The 23,901-nt window shown below is 38.7% G+C and overlaps 1 protein-coding gene across 1 annotated transcript in view; it reads left to right on the forward strand.

Moving 5' to 3' along the window:
* Positions 1-348: 348 nt before the first annotated feature.
* Positions 349-23,901, forward strand: part of col7a1l (collagen type VII alpha 1-like) — a gene marked incomplete at its 3' end in the record, with an annotated part of 75,007 nt that continues 51,454 nt past the window's right edge. Inside the window, exons 1-18 of the mRNA XM_079816479.1 lie at positions 349-480; positions 6,135-6,315; positions 6,433-6,592; positions 9,638-9,731; positions 10,751-10,924; positions 13,578-13,741; positions 13,910-14,039; positions 14,660-14,776; positions 15,110-15,265; positions 16,466-16,582; positions 16,662-16,808; positions 17,763-17,882; positions 20,419-20,577; positions 20,691-20,804; positions 20,900-21,049; positions 22,520-22,657; positions 22,742-22,888; positions 22,974-23,093. Of these exons, the coding sequence (XP_079672605.1) occupies positions 405-480; positions 6,135-6,315; positions 6,433-6,592; positions 9,638-9,731; positions 10,751-10,924; positions 13,578-13,741; positions 13,910-14,039; positions 14,660-14,776; positions 15,110-15,265; positions 16,466-16,582; positions 16,662-16,808; positions 17,763-17,882; positions 20,419-20,577; positions 20,691-20,804; positions 20,900-21,049; positions 22,520-22,657; positions 22,742-22,888; positions 22,974-23,093 (2,464 nt within the window). The 5' untranslated portion in view covers positions 349-404. The remainder of the gene's footprint in view (positions 481-6,134; positions 6,316-6,432; positions 6,593-9,637; positions 9,732-10,750; positions 10,925-13,577; positions 13,742-13,909; positions 14,040-14,659; positions 14,777-15,109; positions 15,266-16,465; positions 16,583-16,661; positions 16,809-17,762; positions 17,883-20,418; positions 20,578-20,690; positions 20,805-20,899; positions 21,050-22,519; positions 22,658-22,741; positions 22,889-22,973; positions 23,094-23,901) is intronic.

Raw genomic sequence — 23,901 nt, forward strand, 5'->3', positions numbered from 1 at the left:
CCTTAAACAATTCTCTTTTATTTGAATAATACCTGTCTCCATCTGAGCGCTATTCATTTCTTAACCCGGCACTCAGCGGGCCTGCACAGCCATATCTGACAGGATAAATGTGCAGGATTATACAGCCGATTTTCAGCAAAGATTCAGCGATTACATTGAGTCTGCTAACAGAATAGATCAAAACGATTATTCTGAATGTGTGTATATGCATATGTTTGACGATACCGATCTCTCTCTTCCTCTGTCTTACAGATAAAAGGGAGAGAACATAGCAGCTAAATAAAGCGGAGAACAAGTGCGTCTCAGGACATCAGTCCAAGGAAGAGGATCTGCCGGCAGAGAGATAAGAGGGGGAGGACAGGGAACGAAAGAGAAAGTCGGAGGACGAGAGAGAGAGAGAGAGAATGGGATATTGCGGCATATGGATCTTCCTCTTGTCCCTGTCTCTCTCCTATCAAAGCGCCACTGCAGAGGCTGAAGGTAGACTGCTGACTAACACTTTATCTACATGCGATAGGGCCTCTTCAGTCCCCAATGGACTGCCAATATCCCGCCCTTCAATCAATCACACTCCGAAAAGGTTGCAGGCAATGTACAAAATGAACATTTGCCAAGCATTAAATGCTAAACTAAAATTAAGTGACTCTTAAGAATACGCAAGAATGACATCCAACCGTTTGTGTTTGGATGTGAACGATGTGAATTAAGCCAGGGGTTGTCGATTCCTGGTCCTGGGGGGCCACTGTCCTGTAAAGTTTGAGTGAGTGAGGTGACATGTGGCTAATGGTGACCCATACTTGGAATTTGTGCTCTGCATTTAACCCATTCAACCAGTGCAAGTGCCCAAGTGCACACACACAGTAGTGAACCCACACCCAGAGCAGTGGGCAACCATATTGCTGCAGTGCCCGGGGAGCAATTGGGGGTTTCGGTGCCTTGCTCAAGTGTCTCACCTCAGTCGTGGTATTGAAGGTGGAAGAGAGCACTGGTTATTCACTCCCCCCACCGACAATTGACCGTTCGCAAAGACCCCACCCCCTTTAGTTACTGTTGCTATGTCCGACAAGCCATGGTGCTCTCACACCACACACACACACGTTCTCACGTAAAGAAAATACATCACAGAGAAAAGAGGATACTGACAACACGCCGACAGACAGGGCAGAGCAAGTTACTTTTGATATGAAACAAAATCTCAACTTTAAAATGTTGTCATTTTTTTGTAAAGTAATGTAAACAACAAATACCGTTTGTGACTCTTTAATGTGTCGTGTTCGCTGTAGCGCCTCAGTTAAAGCTGCTCGTGAACCGATCATCTCTTCCTTCTAGTTCATTGATAAGCATCAAATTAACATAAATGAACACTAAAATAAATGTTGTTTCAACCGTGGAAAGACGTCAGTAAACACCGTCTTTCAAGTCCACCGACGTTAATCTACCAGCTCTCCTGACTGCTTTGTCGGACAAACCGGCAGATTCGGCGATGTGATTGGTCAGATTGCCTGTCAATCAAAATCGCGGCGAAGAGTGAATTTCTGCCCGAACTGAGACTCAAACCCGCAACCTTCGGTTACAAGTACGACTCTCAAACCATTAGGCCACGACTGCCCCGACTGCAAAGTTTAGCTCCAACCCCAGTTAAACACTTCTTACTAGGCATACTAGAAACTTCCAAGCAGGTGTGTTGAGGCAAGCTGGAGCTAGAGGAAACTCTGGAGGACATTGGCTCTCCGGGACCGAGTTTGGACACCCCTGAATTAAACTAAAAAGAAAGAAAACTTCCCAAAGAATGAAAGAAACATAGACATCTGATGTTTTTAATTTACTGCATGATTTGACTAGCATATCCATTGCATACACTCTAAAAAAAAAAGGTTCTATATGGCACTAAAAATGGTTCTTCGTCGTAATCTTAGAGGAACCAGTTTTGGTGCTATATAGCACCATATCTTAACATGTTCTGTATATGGTAGCGGTTAGTTAGTTAGCGGTGTAACCTTAGTTAGCGGTGCTATGTAGCACCTTAGTCAAAGAACCAGTGAAGAACCTCTGAAGAACCGCTGAAGAACCACTGAAGCACCAAAATTGAGGTTCCCCTATTATTACGAGCCAAGAACCATTTTCGGTGCCATATAGAACCTTTTTTTTTTAGAGTGTACATTGAGATTTCTTTTACTTTCACACTCTACAATTTCATATAAAATGTTTTTAAAACAATTTAAAGTTGATATGTAATCTAGATGCAAGTTAATAAGTCGGACCGGACAAATGCTGATGCATAACTATCCGTTACGTTATTAAAGTGAGACAACGGAAAGTAAAAAGGTTAACACAATTATTTTATTTATCATATTTTTAGTTAATTCGTTATTATAATATAATTTTTTGTATTTATTAGTTGAATACTTAAACAGTTCCTTAAATGTTGATGCTTTTTGCCTATTCAATGTTATTTTATTTTCCCTCTTTTTTTCAATTTACTTATCATATTGCTGTCTATGACAAATAATCGAGAATCAAGATATTAAAGCGATCCTAATTGTTCACGCATATCTCGTTGATAGCTTCTTGTCACTGTCCTGTCCCAAAAATATAAATGTCCTTGATGAACCCACAGTTCAAACCATTACAGAATTTCTTGTTGTATGAGATTATTTTGCAATAGTGATTGCTGGAAGTTTTTTAATCATTACCATGTGTTGTGTCAGTTCACCTGAAGAGGCTGTGCAGGTGGAGTGGAAGTGAACACAGAGTTCTTTGCACATGTGTCCTGCTGAGTCAGCAGGTTCTGCTGCGGTACATCTGCAGACCTCCTGCAGCATTATACTTCTGGTTTGAGCATTTTAAGATAAATCATTGTACCCCTTTCTGATTTCCATCAGCTCAGCTCAGCTCAGCTGTCTACAAAGAAATCAGTGTGTGTGTGTTTCTGTTTCACCTTGAGCTGTGGGTGTGTGAGGGGGAGAGAGTGAGAAAGAACAGGAATGTGAAACATATTGAATTCATGCAGGATGGTTTTAGAGGAGTCTGTCAGGACCAATTACTGACTGAGGCACTAATGCCCTGAAACACTGTAATTTTCCACACCTCTTCAAAATGGCTGTTTGCAGTGACAGACACTTGACTATGAAATGGAAAGAATGCACTTTCTGAGGTCACATCCTTGTACTCTCTCACCAACTCTTCCTGCTTTATGTCGAAAACCTGTTAAATGTACGCGGATCTAACCCAGCAATCAACCCTTATATCTGTAAATACACAGGTAGTCACTTCTCACTGCCTTCAGGGCTTTGTTGTCATGTTAATGGCCTGTCAGTCTGTTACATTTGCTTTGAAAGTAAGCAAATGTTTGCTTAATAACCTTATTTCTTTACGGATTTTGACTCAGCACTAAATGGAGCTCTTTTAAGTCGCATCGTGTTAAGCTGCATCATCTTCACAGGCTGATGATTTTAATCTAGCAGCAGATGATTTTAGTGTAATCCTCTTTGCATCCATCTATCTATCTATCTATCTATCTATCTATCTATCTATCTATCTATCTATCTATCTATCTATCTATCTATCTATCTATCTATCTATCTATCTATCTATCTATCTATCTATCTATCTATCTATCTATCTATCTATCTATCTATCTATCTATCTATCTATCTATCTATCTATCTATCTATCTATCTATCTATCTATCTATCTATCTATCTATCTATCTATCTATCTATCTATCTATCTATCTATCTATCTATCTATCTATCTATCTATCTATCTATCTATCTATCTATCCATCCATCCATCCATCCATCCATCCATCCATCCATCCATCCATCCATCCATCCATCCATCCATCCATCCATCCATCCATCCATCCATCCATCCATCCATCCATCCATCCATCCATCCATCCATCCATCCATCCATCCATCCATCCATCCATCCATCCATCCATCCATCCATCCATCCATCCATCCATCCATCCATCCATCCATCTATCTATCTATCTATCTATCTATCTATCATCTAAAATCTATCTAAAATGTTAAATGCTGTATACTGGCAGAATGTGATTTCACCAAGTGCAACATATTCCTGCATCAACATCTTTGTTTATCCTGAAACAACATTCCAATCAACCAATCAGAAACGACCCAGCAAGCAATAGTCATCATTTCAATATAGCCTGTCTATGAGTAACCCACTTATAGCCAAAATAACCTTGAATTTGTCTTTTTTTTGTCAAAATAACTTGCGAGATATGATATTCCAACATGTAAGCAAAGTTAACAGGTTACAAGGTGTTTGTTTAGACTATTAAATTTTCACTGACAGCCCAAATTGTGCCTTGTTTTAGCCTAGACGTCAGGGCTGTTGGGTGGCTATTAGACATCTTTTAAACGTGAAATTGCTTGGGGAAGGACAAGTTTACAGTTTATGCCAAGCGTAAGCTTAGAACCAGCATTAGGTGCGTCTTCTACATGGGTGTTATTCAACTATCTTTGCCCTATGATTTTAGGGATAACTTATGGGTAGGGGTAGGTTTAGGTGTAGGGTTAGGACATTTTTGGACAGGAATGCTGTTCCAGGATCAACGAAATATGTGGACCCAACACATCTAACTCTGCAAAATCACTATGTGCCGCATACTGAATGTATTTTCACCTGAATTAAGATGCTTGGGCTGAGAGAGCATCTGCCAAATTCAGATATTTCCAGTCCGTCTGTCCTCGTCTCTTCCACTGGTTGAATGCCTCTGGACCATCAGCGCTGACTGCAGAGAGCATCCTCACTGGACCACTAAAGTTTGCTTGGGATGAACTTCCCTTTTGCACTAAAACATTTTTCTCACTTAGAATGCTGTATATGAGTGATAAATCACTACAGCCTGCAGTGTTTGTTCCCTTTTGATGTGGGTGGCACAGATTTTTCCCAACTCCCGCAACTTTTACGGAAATGAGACTGAACTTTTTATGTAGTCCCTGCCAGATGATCAATAACATCATGGCGTTTAATGCATATACTTTTGTTTCCAGAGCTCTATTGTGTTTTGATTTTATAATAGCGTCTGTGGGGGAGGGGGCATTTCAAGGCATGAGCTAGTTAGAGCCGTTGAAAAGCCTGAGATGTACATGTCTCCTTTGGTTTTTCAGGTGTGGGTGTGTAAAACTATCTTCTCTGAGATCTCTCTGCCCACTGTCCGCTACTATTAAGTCTAATCTAGTACTGATTAGCTTCTAAAAGAGTTCATCTTTAAAGAAATGTCAGACTTAGAGGACATCTGCAGTACACTTAGTGCCAGCCGTAACAAGTGTCATGATGATTGTGCAATCACCTCACAAGCAAGGCCACATTCGCACCTATCAAATACTTATTTGGATCTATTTTAAGGATGTACACTACTGGAAAAGAAGCTCAGAATGCATTCTGAAATTGCAGAGCATATCAAACCATAACACAAACATTGGATGACTAGACTTTAGGTTACGTCTGTAGCTGTTCCTGTTTAATGGGGTTTCTAAAGTGCAGATCACTAGGCATAAATTAAATAGCTTTGAAAATCAGATTTTTTCTGAGTCTACACTGCCATCTCATGGTGAATGCACGTGTTGTTGCTGGGTGTGAACAAGAAAGCCTTGACATGAGTGAGGTTGGACCATTCTGTTACAATGGTTCAGTTGAACTGAGAATGTAAAGTCAGTTCCTGAAGTTTTATTGAAATATGATGCAAAACTGCAATTAAATTTCATACTAAGTATAACTAAAATGCAGTTAAATTAAGAGAATTTCTAATGCTGATAGAATCAAATACTATACTTATTAATTGCACTTTGATTTTATGACCCATGAAGGAAGAACCCTTCATTTTCCAGAATGCTCCAATTTACCTTCAAAACAAAGCCAAAGTACATCAGACTTGCAAAAGACAAGGCTTTTTGTTGGGCTAACCCTCGGTTGTGTTTGTTGATCTTCTATGAAATTAAATCTTGCTGTCGATCCGATTCAGTTTTCTGTGGGGTGAAACTTTCATAATATGAAGTCTTAGCCATCTTTTAGAACAATCTCACTTATAAAAAGTTAAGACAGTCTCATGGTAAAAGAGGAAAATGTGTCAAAAATCAATCTCCCTTGTTCTTTTTCAGTATGTCGTACAGCCATGCCTGCTGATATTGTGTTCCTGGTGGATGATTCCTGGTCAGTGGGTCCGACCAGCTTCCAGCAGATCAAAGAGTTCATAGCGGACATCATCCGAGCCTTCCAGGGAAGTGCAGTTGGACAGGAAGGCATTCGCTTTGGAGTAACTGTCTATTCAGACTTGCCCAGGTCTGTATGCAAATAATGTGCTGCATGTGTGAATACTGCATGCTCGACCTTGTATCTTAGTAAGCATGAATAAACTGCTTGAATAGTCCATATGTATCCGGTTGTGTCCTTGTTCAGGATGCGTATAGCTGTGACGGATTATTCGACTCTGGAGGAAGTGCTCAGAGCCGTGGAGGAGGTGCCGTATGAGGGAGGCAGCAGCCGCACCGGCCTGGCATTGGAATTCCTCGTAGAGTCAGTGTTCAGTCCTTCAATCATCAGAGACAACTCCCCAAAGGTGCGACACTTCAATCACAATCACTTCAAAACATCTTCTTCCCATCTGTGTGAGGAAAAGACCAACTTTGTACTGTAAAGTTGGCACTGAAGCTGCATCAAAAGAGCTACATATAAATATACAAAAGACGAGTTCACACACAACCAAACCCTGGAGCCACAAGGGAGATTTTAAAATTGTATGCACTATTGCATATTTACTCTAAATTTTAGGGCCTCTCAAGTGCCGTAATTCACACTTAAAGATGACGACAATTTGTATGTCGACACTGACCCTGAAACTGCTGCACAGCATGATATGGGATGTTTATATAAGGGTCAGGATTATGGACCAATGACATTTCAAAGTGGGTGGGGCTGGCTACACTCTTAAAAATAAAGAATTCAAAAGGTTGTTTTGCAGCGATTCCATAGAAGAACCAAAGAACCTTTCAGTGAGCAGTTCTTAAAAGAACCAATTTATTCTTAAAAATCTAAAGAGCCTTATTCCACTATAAAGAACCTTTTGTGCAATGTAAAGTTTCTATGGATTTTAAAGTCACCATGAAATCAAAATTGACGATTCTTCTTTTGAAAATGAAAATTCAGTCATTAATCATTCACCCTCATGTCGTTCAATCCCGTAAGACCTTCATTCATATTTGGAACACAAATTAAGATATTTTCGATGAAATCCGAGAGCTTTCTGACCCCTACGTAGACTGCAACATTATATTACCACTATTAAGGGCCAGAAAGATAGTAAATACATTACATACATAATTTTTGTGAGCAAAAAAAAGTGGAAAAACACAGTGCAGCGTTTCCACGTTCTACGTCAGAACGCCAGCTCAGTATTGGCCGGCTCCTGCGTCAGCATCACACACATGCGTCGTGATACTCATGTGAACAGCATAAGAGACTGACACGGAAGAGAAGAAATAGTTGAATTAAGTCGATATTTTAGGGGTTTTTGCGCACAAAAAGTATTCTTGACGGTTCAAAACATTAAGGTTGAACCACTGGAGTCACATGGACTATTTAAGCAATGTATTTATTTACTAACTTTCTGGGCCTTGAAAGTGGTAATAACGTTTCATTATCACCAAAAGTATCTTCATTTGTGTTCCGAAGATACGTGTTTGTTCGTCTTGAAGCTGTGCTGCGCAGATTGATCTGTGTATGACATGAAAATACCGCAAGAGCAATTCAAAAGCATACGGATTTGCTTTACTCGCGGTAGTTTGATGTCATACACCGACCGGTCTGCGCAGCACGGCTTCAAGTCGGACACACCTAATGACATATCTTCTCTTACGACGAGGACAGGGACAACCTGTCACTCACATGAGATCACAGCAATAGCAAAAAATCACTCGGATATACGTCACAATAAGTGGGGGAAAAAGACTATCGCAACTTCCGTTTAATGCCGACTATAAGGTTTCTTCATGGATCTATTTTTAAGAGTGTACCCAGCATGATGGCACATAAATTGAAACCAGTCATGTTCATGTTCACAGCTTGCATTGTTTGGCATCTTATGGCACCTCGTTTGGTTAGGACACTGTCTTAAGACAGAATACTGCATCTTAGTGATATCTGCAAAGTATTAAAATGCTAAATTTTCAAACATCCTGTCACATACACACATAACAACCTACTAATTATATCTCAAAGAGCTGCTCCCGCAATCACTGCATTGATTCTGTCAGGACATCACGTCCTGCGCTGCAGTGCACACACTCTGCTCCGCAGTGTCCCACCCATCCTAATTTAGGGCTTGATTAGGATTCCAAACTGCACACAGCTGCTGGTCTTGCCGTTGAGCACCTGGTGTGAAGAAACGAGCGTTTATAATGAACTGCAGAGATTTCACCTTTTATTAAAACTCTCTTCGCATACTGTAATGACATAGTGTAAGGTGCATAAAGATGAACCCAGACTCGGCTCGACCAATGCGGTGAACTTTAGATGACCCAGGAGATGTTTCTTTTTCAGAATACTCATTTGTGAGTGTAAGCGACTTTGCAAGTTTGGATCTGCTGCGGTTGGGGAATTATGTATGCAATGAGATGATAATTCATTCTGTGTGCTTTCAAGGGCATCAGTATCAGCGTGATACTCTTAATGGCAGATTGAGTCCTTTAATACAATTTCACACTTTTGGGTGGATTTCATGAAAGCTGTTTAGACACTGTAATGTGAAAGATAAATATATTTGTAAAGGTTTTTGTAAAGTATACATAACATTTATGATGATTTAAATATAAACAGATTATATAACAGTATTGTTTTTTTTGTAATGCAGTAAAAAAGGAATCTATATATTACGGTAATGAAAATAATGGGAACAGTAAAAGTACATGGTTACTCATTACAGTGAAAACTGGTGTGTAAAAAATCCTTACTTGTCCTGAAAATGTCAAAATGCAAAAAAGGTAATAGTCCTAAATGTAGGCCTAAATTTCTATATGTCAATTTTTTTTTTTCCTGGTAGCACCGATAGTTCTGTTTTACATCTAAGTACTTACTATAACAACTAGTCACTAACCCTAAACCTAATATTAAGTCCATATAGTTACCTTATTACTCAGTACTTTCTCATGTAAGTACACTATACATGCACATACTGTAAAATAAAGTGCTATACCTTTTTTTCTATGGGGTTTTATACAAACAGGACTTTTCTCAATAGTCTTTGTGAGATTTACCCTTTAATATGTTTGAAATTTGCAAGATTTGTGATTTTTTTTTTTAAAGCCTCAGGCATGTCTAAGGGGGATCTACAAGTATGACCCAGTTTTATTACTTATTTAGTATGCTGTGTTGAATTTATATTTTTGTAGTTAGGAAAATCTCACAATAGACATGTCAAGTTTGTATTTCACTCCTCAAATTAAATGGGGGAAAAAAGGAAAACTGTTTTCCAACATTAGGACCTTAAACAAACGAAGGGTAATTTTTAAATTGTTTGAATTTTAGCATAATTTCATTTGCTATTAAGCACATATGTGAGTGTTTTACACTTTTGCTGTTGGGATATAAAGTTTCTTTCTGGCCTCAGATTGCTGTTTTGATCACTCATGGCCAATCGGATGATCCAGTGGACGGTCCAGCTAAAGCTGTTACAGACAGTGGGATTTCACTGTTTGCTGTGGGTGAGTTTTCAGACTTGGTGCTTATTTATGTCAAAAGTGTGTGTATCTGTACAGGTATATGTGTTTTATGTGGACAGAAATGTGTATAATGACATGGTTATTGCAACGTGAACATGGTTTACGAGGACACTTCCTGTATCCTTGTAAACCAAATGGCTTAAAAAAAACCAAATGGTGTTTTGTTTTGTTTTTATTCAAAAAATGCCTAAAGTTTTGTGTGATGGGTTGGGGTGGGGATATAATATACGGTTTGTACAGTATAAAAACCATTACTCCTACGGAGAGTACTACATATTCAAGAGTGTGTGTATGTGTTGTAGTTTCACTCCTTTATATTTTGACGTGTGACTCAGAGTAACTATAGTGGAGTGATTTACGCTGAATGTAATATTGGTGAATGTGCCAAGACCAAGACATAAAACATGTGTATGTTTGTGTGTGCCAGCCTCGTTTCCTTGACTTTCTGACGCGCTTTCTGTTTTGACGACCAGAGTGCTGAAATAATTATGGCTCATTACCCGGTGGCCAACTAATTGCTGTAATTTTTCATCAAGCTCATTCCTCCTTGCCCCCCTTCAACACACACACTCATGCACACACTGACACCGTGTCCTGCCTTTCTAATCAGTTTTCCCAGAGAGATCAGGCCGTTTGACACATCTATGAGACACATGTATACAGCAAAGCGACACGGCGTGACGTTCTCCCATCATCACTCTACAGCCAATACACTCTCTGATAAGACTGCAGATGGGTCTGAGACACATGAGGATCACTTGTGTACACACACACACACACACACACACACCTTTTATGAATTAACTGCGCCTTACAGGCCTCCATGCTATAAAAAATGTAAAACATCACTTTGGAGCTGTGGCATAGTGGTAAGTGAATAGCCGTGGTGATCATATGGGTGATGAAGGTTTGAGTTTGGCCTGCAACGTGCCTTGATCCCATAATCTGCAAGAAATGAGGTAGATCTGTGTTGAAGCCCATGTGTGTTGTGTGTTCTTCAGGGGTGAGGAACACCGATCAGTCTGAGCTGAAGAAGATCGTTACAGAACCCCACGAGGAACATCTGATGCTCAGCCCAGATTTCTCCTTCCTCGAGCACCTGCTGCCCAAACTCTCTCGCCGCATCTGCTTCACCGCTTCAGAACCCCCACTACCTGTTAAACAAAAGCCACCTGGTAAAATTACCAAGTTTTGCTAATTAACTTTTTTTGTTTTGTTACCAAGCTTATCTAAACACAGTTAGCCTGCTTGTTAAACTCTGCCCTCCTTGGTTACTGTTGCTCGTGTAGACAAGCTTTATATATTATATATTTATTTGTAATAAATGGGAGATTTACATGAACCCTTTCATTTTCAATAAAACGCACTCATAAATTACATAGGTTTTAATTTTACTTGGCCTGTGACATTCATTTATTTATTTTAAAAGGCCAAATTACAATTAATTTCACAAAACTACAATCATGAATGGGGTTCAATTCAGTTTTAAGCAGCTCTACAAAAGGCAAGAGTGTCATTATATAGCTCAATTCCGTTCAAATTTTGTTCTCATCCAATAGTGTCAGTGCAGTTAAGTTGAAAATATTACTGAATATTGTCTTTTTAACCCCTTTCTGTCAGGGTTTGGGTGATGAAAGGAGCGAGGACTCAATCGCAGGAGAAATAGGCTTTATTAGTAATAATATAAAACAAAAACAAATAGAAACAACCCAGAGGGGGAAAACAAGACTTGACTTGACTTGAGACTCAGGGAAACACGAAGCACAAACGATAGGTAACAGGTGATGACGATCCAGCACAGGACTGCAAACACAAGGGCTGAATCCAAAATCGCCCCCTATACCCTCAAATAGGGCATTATTTGAGGGGACAGTCATTTGTAGTGGTGTCCGAAACCATAGTGGACATTATTGAGTACACTCATTCAATCCCACATTGCACCACAATAACAAGTGTACAGTAGACTGGGCAAACCCAGCCCAATCTGCCGGCGATTTGATTTCGCCCTGCAGCTCAGGCTAGAAACCTGTACATTTTTATCCAGCTTCTGTCACAAATTTGCGGGGACCAATCACAAACCGGCTTATCTACCTGACCTGCTATTGGAGGGTTTAACGCGATCACGGATAGAGAAACGATGGATCATTGGTCTTGGGTACGTTTCCCATACAACGACGTAACTCACTGCTGAACTACCATAGTACGATGCATCGTTGAAGAAATCAACTAGCTAGTCACGACTGTTTCCCGAAACCATATTGTCGCAAATCTGATCGTTCAACCATGTTGGTTAATGTCTCGCAAGTGGTGGAGTAATAACTGCTTTTAATTAATTATTTTGAAATTATGGACATGGCACCTGAGGACTTATTCTTATTTTTCTCAGTTATTTTGCTTTATTTCCATATTCAAATAGGCTCGTTCTTACATACTAGAGCACGTTCGCACATGCGCACTCTTCAAAAAAAGGTGCTTTAAATCTCTTGACAAACTAAAATACATAAATTACATTTGTATGTATTCTAAATAAAAGATATAGATTGTACTAAATGTGATTTATTAAGTCCATATGTCATGCAAACAAGAAACTATTCTTCAATCCACAGGTCGAGAGCTGTCGTTCCAACCACTCAACTTTGCGATGCTGTTTGCGAATGTTTGTTCGAACTATGGTTTCGGGAAACGCAGACTGGTTGAACTATGTTGATAACGACGGAACTTGCGACCATAGTTGGCTAACGATGCTTTTGGGAAACGCACCCCTGATTGGTTGAAGGACTATCCAATTGCGTACAGAGTCATTTGAACGATGCCCGTTGATCACGCCTCTTTTGCAGTAGAAAATACAGAGCAGACTCCCCAGACCAATGTTCAATCTTAAAGGACTGAGCTTGGTCTGGTGATAGCCAGACAAAGTGAACAGCCGATGTACACTCAATGGCTGTCCGACTTCACGCACTTGTTTTCATTCACTCCTTCAAGAGAACTGTATTAGTGGACTAACGTAGGGAATAATGAGGGTTTAGGGGGCGATTTCGGTTTCAGCTCCGGAGAATAAATAGGGATCCAACAAAAGAGAGTAACGAGAGAAGACAGGTTGGGCAAATGAACCAATAATCAGATAACAAGATGGGCGGGGTTAGACAATGGACAGGAGAGCACAAACCATGTGCTCACACCAAACATGACAAACACAAGCACATGCCCAGCAAAGACAAAATAACACGCCATGTGCTCACACAAAGACAAGACAAATATAGGAGTGTTAGGGCTCTGTCACAAAACCAAGAATAAACTATACCGAAGTGACAGAACCCTGACCCTTTCTTTTAAAAGTGATTAAACTTGACAGTTGAACACTTTCATTTTGGTACTGTGATATTGTTTAGTTGCTATTGCTCCAATTTTAGTGAACATTTTTAGTAATGTTACTAATGTCCTAACGCCAACACGTGATGTCATATATATTTGTATAGCTTGACAAGCTTGATATTGATAGCTTGATCAATAGATTGAACCTCTCAAGATTTATGATAAAGATATCTACCTATATTTTCAATGTAAAGATCTTAAAAAGAAAAAGAAAAACACACCCGATCCTCTCACTTGTGGCACTAAGTGACCCGGCAACAGCGTTTTACAGTATTTATGATTACTTTCCACAATCTTCACAAACACACAGATCTTAAATATTAGTAAAGAGCACAATTTTGTCTGATGATGTAGCAGCTGGCAACAGTTGCTACGTAGAACTGGTCAGTAACATTAAGAATTTATGGCTCAGCAAAGAGCTCATTCTATCATGTTATTTTGTTCTGTCTGCTGTAGTGGTGGAGAGGATAGTAGGACCTAAAGATCTGCAAGTGAGTGAGCTGAGTTACAGCTCTCTGCAGCTGACCTGGAGTCAGGCCACAGGAGATGTTACCGGCTACAGGCTGCTCATCACCCCTGTGTCTCCAAAGGGCCATCTGCTCCCAGCACAGCAGAGACAGGTTAGACACACTCACCTGTCCATATGCACACCCCATGCAGCACAGCAGATGGAAGGCTGCACATGGACAAGTTTTGTATATGTGGCAATAAGCTGTATCATTTATTTGCAAGTGTATGTATGTGTATGGTTTGTTCAGAATATATTGTTTTCTTTCTCTCTATCTCAGATTGATCTGAAGGGAGATATTAGTAGTACTCCAGTAACCGGGTTGAGTCCTAAGACTGAGTACTCTCTCACTGTATACGCCATCTACCCCGGACGCATCGGAGAATCTGCCACTATTATCACAGAAACCAGTGCGTGTCAAACTCTATACACTCTTAGAAAAAAAGGCTCTATATTGAACCTTAAAGTGTTCTGGGTCAACTCGATTTTTCTAAGTAAGACATGTTCCTGGATCAACATATTTTGCAACTTAATACAACTTATCCCTAAAATCAGAGGGAAATGATAGGTGAATTACACTCATGTAGAAGCGCCTATGGTTACCTAATCATAAACTGTAAACTATCCCTCAAATCTGATTGGTTGATTGGAATGTTGTTGATCCAGGAACATGTTGCAATGTCAAGTGCTTCATTTATTGAACCTTTTAGGCTTTTTCATGAATTTAGTTTGAAATTCATTTTTAATTTCAATATTTTATGAATTAAGCAGCTTGTAAACCTCATTTATACCTAGAAATCATTCAATAACCCATTAGACATGAAAGTATTTCGCAATCATTTCTTCTTATATAGAGCGTTTTTTTTCTACAAGTGTAAATCAAAAATGTCTCTAAACATGATAAATGTACTTTAAAAGCGCATGCATATACAGTATATATTTTGAATGAATGATCTTATTTATTTGTACACAAACTTTCCCATCGTCTGAATGCAGTATCCCAGCATTCATACGTTCGCTTTGTTTTCAGCTGTTGTGCCACCGGTTGCAAACTTCCGTGTGATTGAAGAAGGACTTTTCTCTTTACGCCTGGGATGGACGCCTCCGCTTGGAAAAGTGGATGGATATAAAATCTATGTTCCAAGAAGTGAGTAACCAACAGACATTTTGAGACTTAATATGCATTCTCATATTAACATTTATTATATCTTTTCGGTAACACTTATATTTATGGTCCAATTCTCACTATATTAACTGCGACTTTTGCCTCAATAAACTCCTAATTACTGCTTATTATTAGTTAGTAAGGTTGTTGTTAAGTTTAGGTATTAGGTAGGATTAGGGATGTAGAATATGGTCATGTGGAATAAGGCATTAAAATGTGCTAATAAACAGCCAATAAATATGCATGCTTATAAGCAACTAGTTAATAGTGTGAATTGAACCATAAACTAAAGTGTTAGCATCTTTTCCTCCTCAGCGGACAGACCCGGGCTTATTTATGAGCAGATGCTGATGGGCGACATCTCCTCTCACGTGATTGACACTTTAGAAGAGGATAAACAGTACAAGGTCAACATCTACTCCATCTACCCAGAGGGTCCCAGTGAGCCCGTATCTATCACAGGAAAAACTTGTAAGTCTTTTTCCTTTTTTCTTTTTTCCTGTCTTCTGTTTCTTTACTTTTATTGCATATTTTCATCTCACTCACACAAGTCTGCCCTTCCAAAATAATAGTGTGTCATCATGATGATATCAGAATCTTTATATAAATAATCACCATATCTATGTACCATCATGGCATTTTTTATGAATCTATTTTTAATTAATTAATTTAGTTTTATAGATGTTTAATTTTAATGATATTTTATGAATAAACAGCTCGTAAATATATTTTATCACTAGAAACAAATGTAATAACCCATTAGACATGAAAGTATTTTGCAATCATTTAAGATATTTTAGTCACCAGAACACATTATTCAGACACCAGATATCATTTTTACTAGTGGGTGCTGGACACTATAGTTAATTTATGTAAGTGAGGATAGCGAAATAAGGACATATTATTCCCAAAAATTCTTCATACAATGGACTACCAGTAGAATGTATACAAATTTGGGACCAAAAATATTCAGACACTTTGACCTGACCATGTTTTGCTTAAGTGTTTTTTCCTTTAATTGCTAATGTGACCTTTTACACCACAGACTGAGCAAAATGAAGCATTGCTTGGTGATTGGTTGACCTCAATTGGTATTATGGAATTGGGTATTTGAATTTAACAGCTGCCTGATTGGTTGATTGTAATCCATTACACACCTTTCTATCAAAGTTATTTTATCAAGATTAATTTGTTCTGATTAACTCAATGGAGTTCTTGTCATTTTGTATTACCATTTTCTAAACTATAGCGAATAAACTGTGATAATGTGAGAAAATGTCGCTGTCTGAATAAATTTTGGTTATAATAAATATATATATATATATATATATATATATATATATATATATATATATATATATATATATATATATATATATATATATATATATATATATATATATATATATATATATATATATATATATATATATATATATATATATATATATATATATATATATATATATATAAAATAAAGTGACAATTTTATATTAAATTGTTTGTCTTAGAATTATGATGTGTATTGCTGGTTTAACCACTAGATGGCAGTATATCACACTTCTTCAAGAAGAATCCTTTAAATAACTGCAGTAAAACTTTCATGATTCTTGTCATGCATTATGATCCCACTCAAAACTCTGTGCACTTATCATTTTCTGGATGTTGCAGTGAAGCTGGTCCCAGTTGATCAACTGCTGGTGCAGAACGCCACTACAGACACAGTTCAAGCCCGCTGGTCGTCTGTCAGAGGTGCCACAGGGTACAGACTCACCTGGTCATCATTAGGTAACAAGCACTGAGCTGCTTTGATATTAAATACGGCCTGTTTAGAAACATAAATATAAATGTGTGCCTATTTCCGCAGAGGGACACATAGAAAATGTGAACCTAGGAGACAACTTTAACTTCTACATGGTGCAGGGCCTGCATGCTGGCACAGAGTACACCATCACTATCAACCCCATCTTTGTGGACATTGAAGGGCCTGTTATCTCTGCAAAAGCCAAGACATGTGAGTGTTACATGGGCACTTTAAGGGGCTGTTCACACAGGACGCATCCTTGTTTTCCAAAACAGCTAGACAGAGCCAACAGATTTAAACGGGTCTTAAAGTGATAGTTCACCCAAAAATGAAAATTTTGTAATTTGCTCAGCTTCATGTTGTTTCAAAACCTGTATGAGATTTTTTCTTCTGTTGAAAACAAAAGAAGATATTTTAAAGGATGTTGGTAACCAAACCGTTTATGGTCCCCATTGACTTCCATAGTATTTTTTTTCCTTCTATGGAATTCAATGGCTACCATCAACTGTGTGAGTACATAAATTATTTTAAACATCTTCTTTTGTATCTTTGAAAAAAGAAACTCATACAGGTTTGGAACAACTTAAGGGTGAGTAAATTATGTCAGAATTTTTATTTTTGGTTGAACCATCCCTTTAAGATGTCTTAAAAACAGTAGGAAATGTTACATAAACCAGTAATTATATATTTATATATGTGTAAATATGAATATTTTGAAGGGAACATTCCAATTTATAATTTTGTAATCATTATGGGAACGTTACGTTTGAATGTTCTCAGAAACAAGCAGTCACATTTAAAAACCATATGAACATCCAACTAAAACGTTTCAGAAATAAAAACGTTCCATCAAAGATGTATAAATAATGTTTTTGTACTAACATTTTGATAACATTATTATAACTCTGAATGAATGTTCTTTTAACATTACTGGAAGAACATTTGTTCATAACTTTGAGAGAACCTTCTTAATGTTAACCAAAGTTCCAAGAATGTTCCCTGTTTGCTGGGATACCATGGAGGAAGATGATAATGCTCTCTCTCTCTCTCTCTCTCTCTCTCTCTCTCTCTCTCTCTCTCTCTCTCTCTCTCTCTCTCTCTCTCTCTCTCTCTCTCTCTCTCTCTCTCTCTCTCTCTCTCTCTCTCTTTCTCTCTCTTTCTCAGTGGAAAGCAGTGCAGTACAGACCCTGAGAGCATCTGCGGTGAGCACTAGCAGCGCTGTTACCTTGTGGAACGCTGTACCTGGAGCCACAGGCTACAGACTGGCCTGGGGTCCTACTACAGGTACCTTAAAAAGTGCCTGTTCTCCTAGGATCTCATTGTCTTGAACTTGGCCATGCACCACTTTCCTAATTTCACTTTGTAGTCTGTTTCTCTTTTTTGTCGCTACTTTTCTTTCATTTCCCCTCTCTCTCGCTCTCTGATTTATAGTCTCTTTTTCATGGAAGCGACAGGTTGGTGACAACATGAGGTGTCGCTGTGCTGCCTCATGACTCATGCCGTCAACTTTATCTGTGTGTTTAGGAGGACTTGTGTGTGTGTGTGTGTGTGTGTGTGTTTGGGGCTATGTGTGAGAGAAAGGAATCAATGTCACCTCTGAGCACCTCCAAAAGAAGAGTCTTTGAAAGCGGCACATTTCTGTCATTATGATGGGCTGCGGGCCCCTGCTTCAAAAGAGCGGCCTGGAAGAACATTCTGATGAAGAAGTGCTCTGTGACTCATACCACACGCTCTGACACATACATATAGATGAGTCTGAGGCTGAGTTTATGGAGAAAAGGGAGAGAAACAGGGCGAGAGAGGCTAAATTAGGTGTGCGATATTTAGTATTTAAAAAAAAGAATGAAACATGAAATCTAATATACACTCACCTAAAGGATTAGGAACACCTGTTCAATTTCTCATTTATGCAATTATCTAATCAACCAATCACATGGCAGTTGCTTCAATGCATTTAGGGGTGTGGTCCTGGTCAAGACAATCTCCTGAACTCCAAACTGAATGTCAGAATGGGAAAAAAAGGTGATTTAAGCAATTTTGAGCGTGGCATGGTTGTTGGTGCCAGACGGGCCGGTCTGAGTATTTCACAATCTGCTCAGTTACTGGGATTTTCACGCACAACCATTTCTAGGGTTTACAAAGAATGGTGTGAAAAGGGAAAAACATCCAGGATGCGGCAGTCCTGTGGGCGAAAATGCCTTGTAAGAGCAACTTTGACTGAAATAACCACTCCTTACAACCGAGGTATGCAGCAAAGCATTTGTGAAGCCACAACACGCACAACCTTGAGGCAGAAGACCCCACCGGCAGAAGACCCCACCGGGTACCACTCATCTCCACTACAAATAGGAAAAAGAGGCTACAATTTGCACAAACTCACCAAAATTGGACAGTTGAAGACTGGAAAAATGTTGCCTGGTCCGATGATTCTCGATTTCTGTTGAGACATTCAGATGGTAGAGTCAAAATTTGGCGTAAACAGAATGAGAACATGGATCCATCATGCCTTGTTACCCCTGTGCAGGCTGGTGGTGGTGGTGTAATGGCGTGGGGGATGTTTTCTTGGCACACTTTAGGCCCCTTAGTGCCAATTGGGCATCGTTTAAATGCCACGGCCTACCTGAGCATTGTTTCTGACCATGTCCATCCCTTTATGACCACCATGTACCCATCCTCTGATGGCTACTTCCAGCAGGATAATGCACCATGTAACAAAGCTCGAATAATTTCAAATTGGTTTCTTGAACATGACAATGAGTTCACTGTACTAAAATGGCCCGGCCCCCACAGTCACCAGATCTCAACCCAATAGAGCATCTTTGGGATGTGGTGGAACAGTAGCTTCGTGCCCTGGATGTACATCCCACAAATCTCCATCAACTGCAAGATGCTATCCTATCAATATGGGCCAACATTTCCAAAGAATGCTTTCAGCACCTTGTTGAATCAATGCCACGTAGAATTAAGGCAGTTCTGAAGGCGAAAGGGGGTCAAACACAGTATTAGTATGGTGTTCCTAATAATCCTTTAGGTGAGTGTATATATATATATAGTCTTGCTCAAGTTTACACACCCCTTGCCGAATCTGTGGAAATGTGAATAATTTTAACAAAATAAGAGGGATCACACAAAATGCATGTTATTTTTTTTGTATTTAGTACTGTCCTGAATAAGATATTTTACATAAAAGATGTTTACATATAGTCCAAAATGTATTCAGGACTTTTTATTTTTTTAGTCCTATCATTACTACTTTTATCTCTGAATATGTTCAGTTGTTAGAAATCACTTTCTGTTGTTTTAATGCTTTGGCAATACAAAATGTATGTTTTTGTCATGCCAATAAAGCCTCCTGAATTGAATTGAATAGTCCACAAGACAAAAAAAAAGCTGAATTTATAAAAATGACCCAGTTCAAAAGTTTATGAACCATTGATTCTCAATACTGTATGGTTACCTGGATGATCCACGGCTGTTTTATTTGTTTTGTAATAGTTATTCTTGAGTCCCTTGTTTGTCCTGAGCAATGTTCTTCAGAAAAATCCTCCAGGTCCCAAAGATTCTTCAGTTTTCCAACATCTTTGCATATTTGAACCCATTCCAGCAGTGACTGTATGATTTGGAGATCCATCTTTTCACACTAAGGACAATTGAAGGACTCAAACACAACTATTTTATTATTAAAAACATTTATTTCTGTATTACCAGAAAATGTGTATATATAATATGCAAGTACCTATTACTTACTATATATTTTGGATGCTATACATAACTCTTTTATCTATTTAAACTGTATGTATTTGTGTGTGTTTATGTGAAGAGTTCACAGGAAGAGATCGGCCCAGACAGCTGGCTCTGAATGGCAGCACTACTGAGTATGTTTTGAAGAATCTGGCCCATGACACCGAGTATGTGCTCTCTCTTTACGTGCTCTTTGGTTCTGTGGTTGGTCCGGGCATCACCGCTACATTCAGAACCTGTGAGTGACCTGGAACTTTCTCCTGTTTTCTTGATAAACACATCCTGATAAACACATGCAGTGTTCGGAGCAGCTTATTGGTCGGGTCTTATGTCATGCGTTCTGCTCCCCAGCACCTCTCGGATACGTGTCAAATTTTAAAGTAACGTCATATACCAGCTCGTCCATCGATGTGGAATGGAGTCCTATTGTAGGGGCCACAGAGTACAAACTCACCTGGAGTTCAGGTAAAAACTCAAAATCACTGGCAAATGTGTCCACTAAGTTTAAATAAGGCCCATCAAATTATAATTCTTTGTTGTGCGTGTGCTTTTGCTTTCAGAATTTGTGCGTCCTCAGAGTCGTTATCTTGACCGCAGCGTTTTACAGCACAGCATCACTGGTCTTCAGCCACACACGCTGTATTCTGTCAGCATTCACGCTCTCTACAGCAACACAGAAGGGCCAGACATCACCCTCTCACAGCAAACAGGTACTTTTTACAACAATAAACTCATTTGCAGATATGCAGGAAAAAATATGTTTTTGTCATGGAAGAATAACCGTGTATTTGATTCAACCTTTTTTGGATTGTTTCTGGATTTGTCCTTCTGTCTCAAGACACCCAAACACTCATTTAAAGGAATATCCTGAGTTCAGTACAAGTTAAGTTTGTGATTTCCACAAAAATGAATAGCAAATTGTTTCACCTTTTCTTTAAAAAAAAAGCAAACATTTAGGTTACAGTGAAGCATTTACAATGGGGTACATTCGCAAATGTTAAAATACTTTCTCAATAATATAGAGACTTAATATGCGTGTTAACATGACTGTAGTGTGAAAAGTCACTTACTTACCTTTTATGTATAAACTTTAAAGTGATATCTGATCTTACATATTTGTTGCCATGACAATATAACGCCATAAATCGTAAAATTAAATCTACGTAAAAAAGTTGATTTAAAATGATAACCTTCAAATTTCTGCTTTTAAATCCTTCAAAAATTGGCCCAATTCACTGCCATTGTAAATGCCTCCCTGCAACTTTGATTTTTGCCCCTCTCTCTCTCTCTCTCTCTCTCTCTTTTTTTTTTTTAAAGAAAATAATTAGTTAGAATGGTTTTATGTCGTAATCAACATACCTGAAACTTGAAAATTGGAATATTATTTTAAGACACTCTTATTTTTGCTTTCTCAACCCACAGTTGGCTTTTCACAGTTACAAGGTCGTCATACTGGTATTCTTAGATTTTTAAATATATATTGCACCTTTTAGTATTGTCCGCTAAGTCTAAGACTTATGCTAAGTCTAAGATTTATGCTAAGTCTTCCACAGTGTTTTTTTTTTTTTCTGTTCCACTTACTCTGTAGGAAAGCTGTACTAACAGTTCTTGAACTATTCAGTCTGGTTGGACTGCTCAGTTTGGCTCTGTGTCTTCTTCGAATGACAACTGGTTGATAGTCATTTATCAGAGCCCTGAGAAGAAACCTCTGCTCAGTTAATTAAGCACTTCAGACAGTCAGGGTTCGGGGATATGGAGATGTTCCGCCCATTGTTCCAGTGGGATTGTGGGATTTCAGGAGATTGACTGACAGCTCCTATGTTTGAGCCCCCATTTTTAGGACCACCGCTAAATATAGAACAGTATTTTTACTGAAGCTCTGTGTGTGGGTGTCAGTGGTTCACTGTCAGCATCACTGTTATCAGCACATCTTCACAGTTCACAATGATGTGGGTACAGTTCACTTAAACAAACGCAAAAACAAATATAGATGTATGAGTATAAAATAACATCACCGTAAGATTATTACTTAAATGTGTCTTACATATTGGACTATAATCCTTCAAGATACAATCCTACAATGGATATAATCATTCAAGACAATTCTTAAATAATAAAGATATTTCAGTGACTTTTATCAAACCTGGTGTCACTAATTGTTGTGCCATGTTGTTTTGCAGCTTCTTTAACAGACTCTGAGCTGATTGAGACAGTTCGGGAGGTAAAAGTTGTGGACATTGGCGCCAGCTCTTTTAAACTGGCCTGGAAGAAAACACCAGGGGTCACTGGGTACAAGATCACCTGGAGCCCCTTTCACGGTGGGCACCGGCAGCCCTCATTACGCTCCATTATCATTACATTATCATCATCTTCACTCTGCTGTTCTGTGTCTTTTCTTTTAGGTGGAGCGAAGAAGAGTGAGGTTTTATCTTCCTCTGCCACGTCCTTCACTATCACTGATCTGCCTGCAAGTTCTGCCTATAAGATCCAGGTGTCTGCAGTGGTCAGAAGCAAAGAGGGAAGCCCAGTAATGGTGACCGCCCGCACCTGTGAGTCTGCTTGTTTTCATGTAAATTTACAACAGTAAGCATTCGAATGCAAGTATTTTGAAGAAGAATTGCTGGTGTGTTACAGTGGATCTGCCCAAAGTGACTGGATTTAGTGCTCTGAACACCACCGACCACAGCACTGTACTGAACTGGACCAGCGTGACTGGAGCCTCTGGATACCTTCTGTCCTGGAGACACATATCAGGTCAGGAACATAAGCATCCAGACTGTGTAAAAAAGGATCCTAAATGTTCACACAGAAATATTTCTGTAGAAATAAAGGATAGCTTATGAACATGACGTCAACTATGATATCCATATACAGTACAGTGGTTGAAAGATAGTATATTTAATATACAGTATATTGACAGCGACAACAAATGTTTTAATCCATTTTAAAAATGGGGACGTGCTCATTGGCTGATATTCGGATGACAAAAAATGGTATAAAATCAAATTGCATTATAGATTATTTAAATATATAATATATTATTATAATATATACCATTTATTGACATAGCTGAAACCTGAATCTAGGCTCTAACAATGCTCAGATGGTTTAGAACAAGGAGAATGACAATTTATTTGTTAATGAGTGTTGGTAAATGGCAGGGAAAAATTAATTTCAGATAAGCTCTTGTAATAAAAGCCATTTTGTCTGATATGCGAGACACAAAAAAGAAGAGAATAGACAGCGTAGATAATGTCATGATGAGATCTGTGATTCATTCCCGTTCTCGCAATGACGTCAACAAATTCAACCCTTCTAATGAGGGTGTCCTTTTCGTGAACATGAAGGTTATGAGGGTTTTAAAAGTGGACTTATCTTTAGCTTTTGACACATATAAGGCTGTCATCCTGAGAAAGCTAAAAATGTTCTATGACATTATGACATATCTCATGTATTTTGAGTCATTTATTTTATCATTTAGCAGACAATGGACTTTTGTACTTTCCCACTCCTGTTTGGTCACAATAATGGTGACATTATTCTGTCCTAATGCAAATGCCTC

Source organism: Gobio gobio, assembly GCF_949357685.1.
Source record: "Gobio gobio genome assembly, chromosome: 5".
Classification (NCBI taxonomy): Eukaryota; Metazoa; Chordata; class Actinopteri; order Cypriniformes; family Gobionidae; genus Gobio; species Gobio gobio.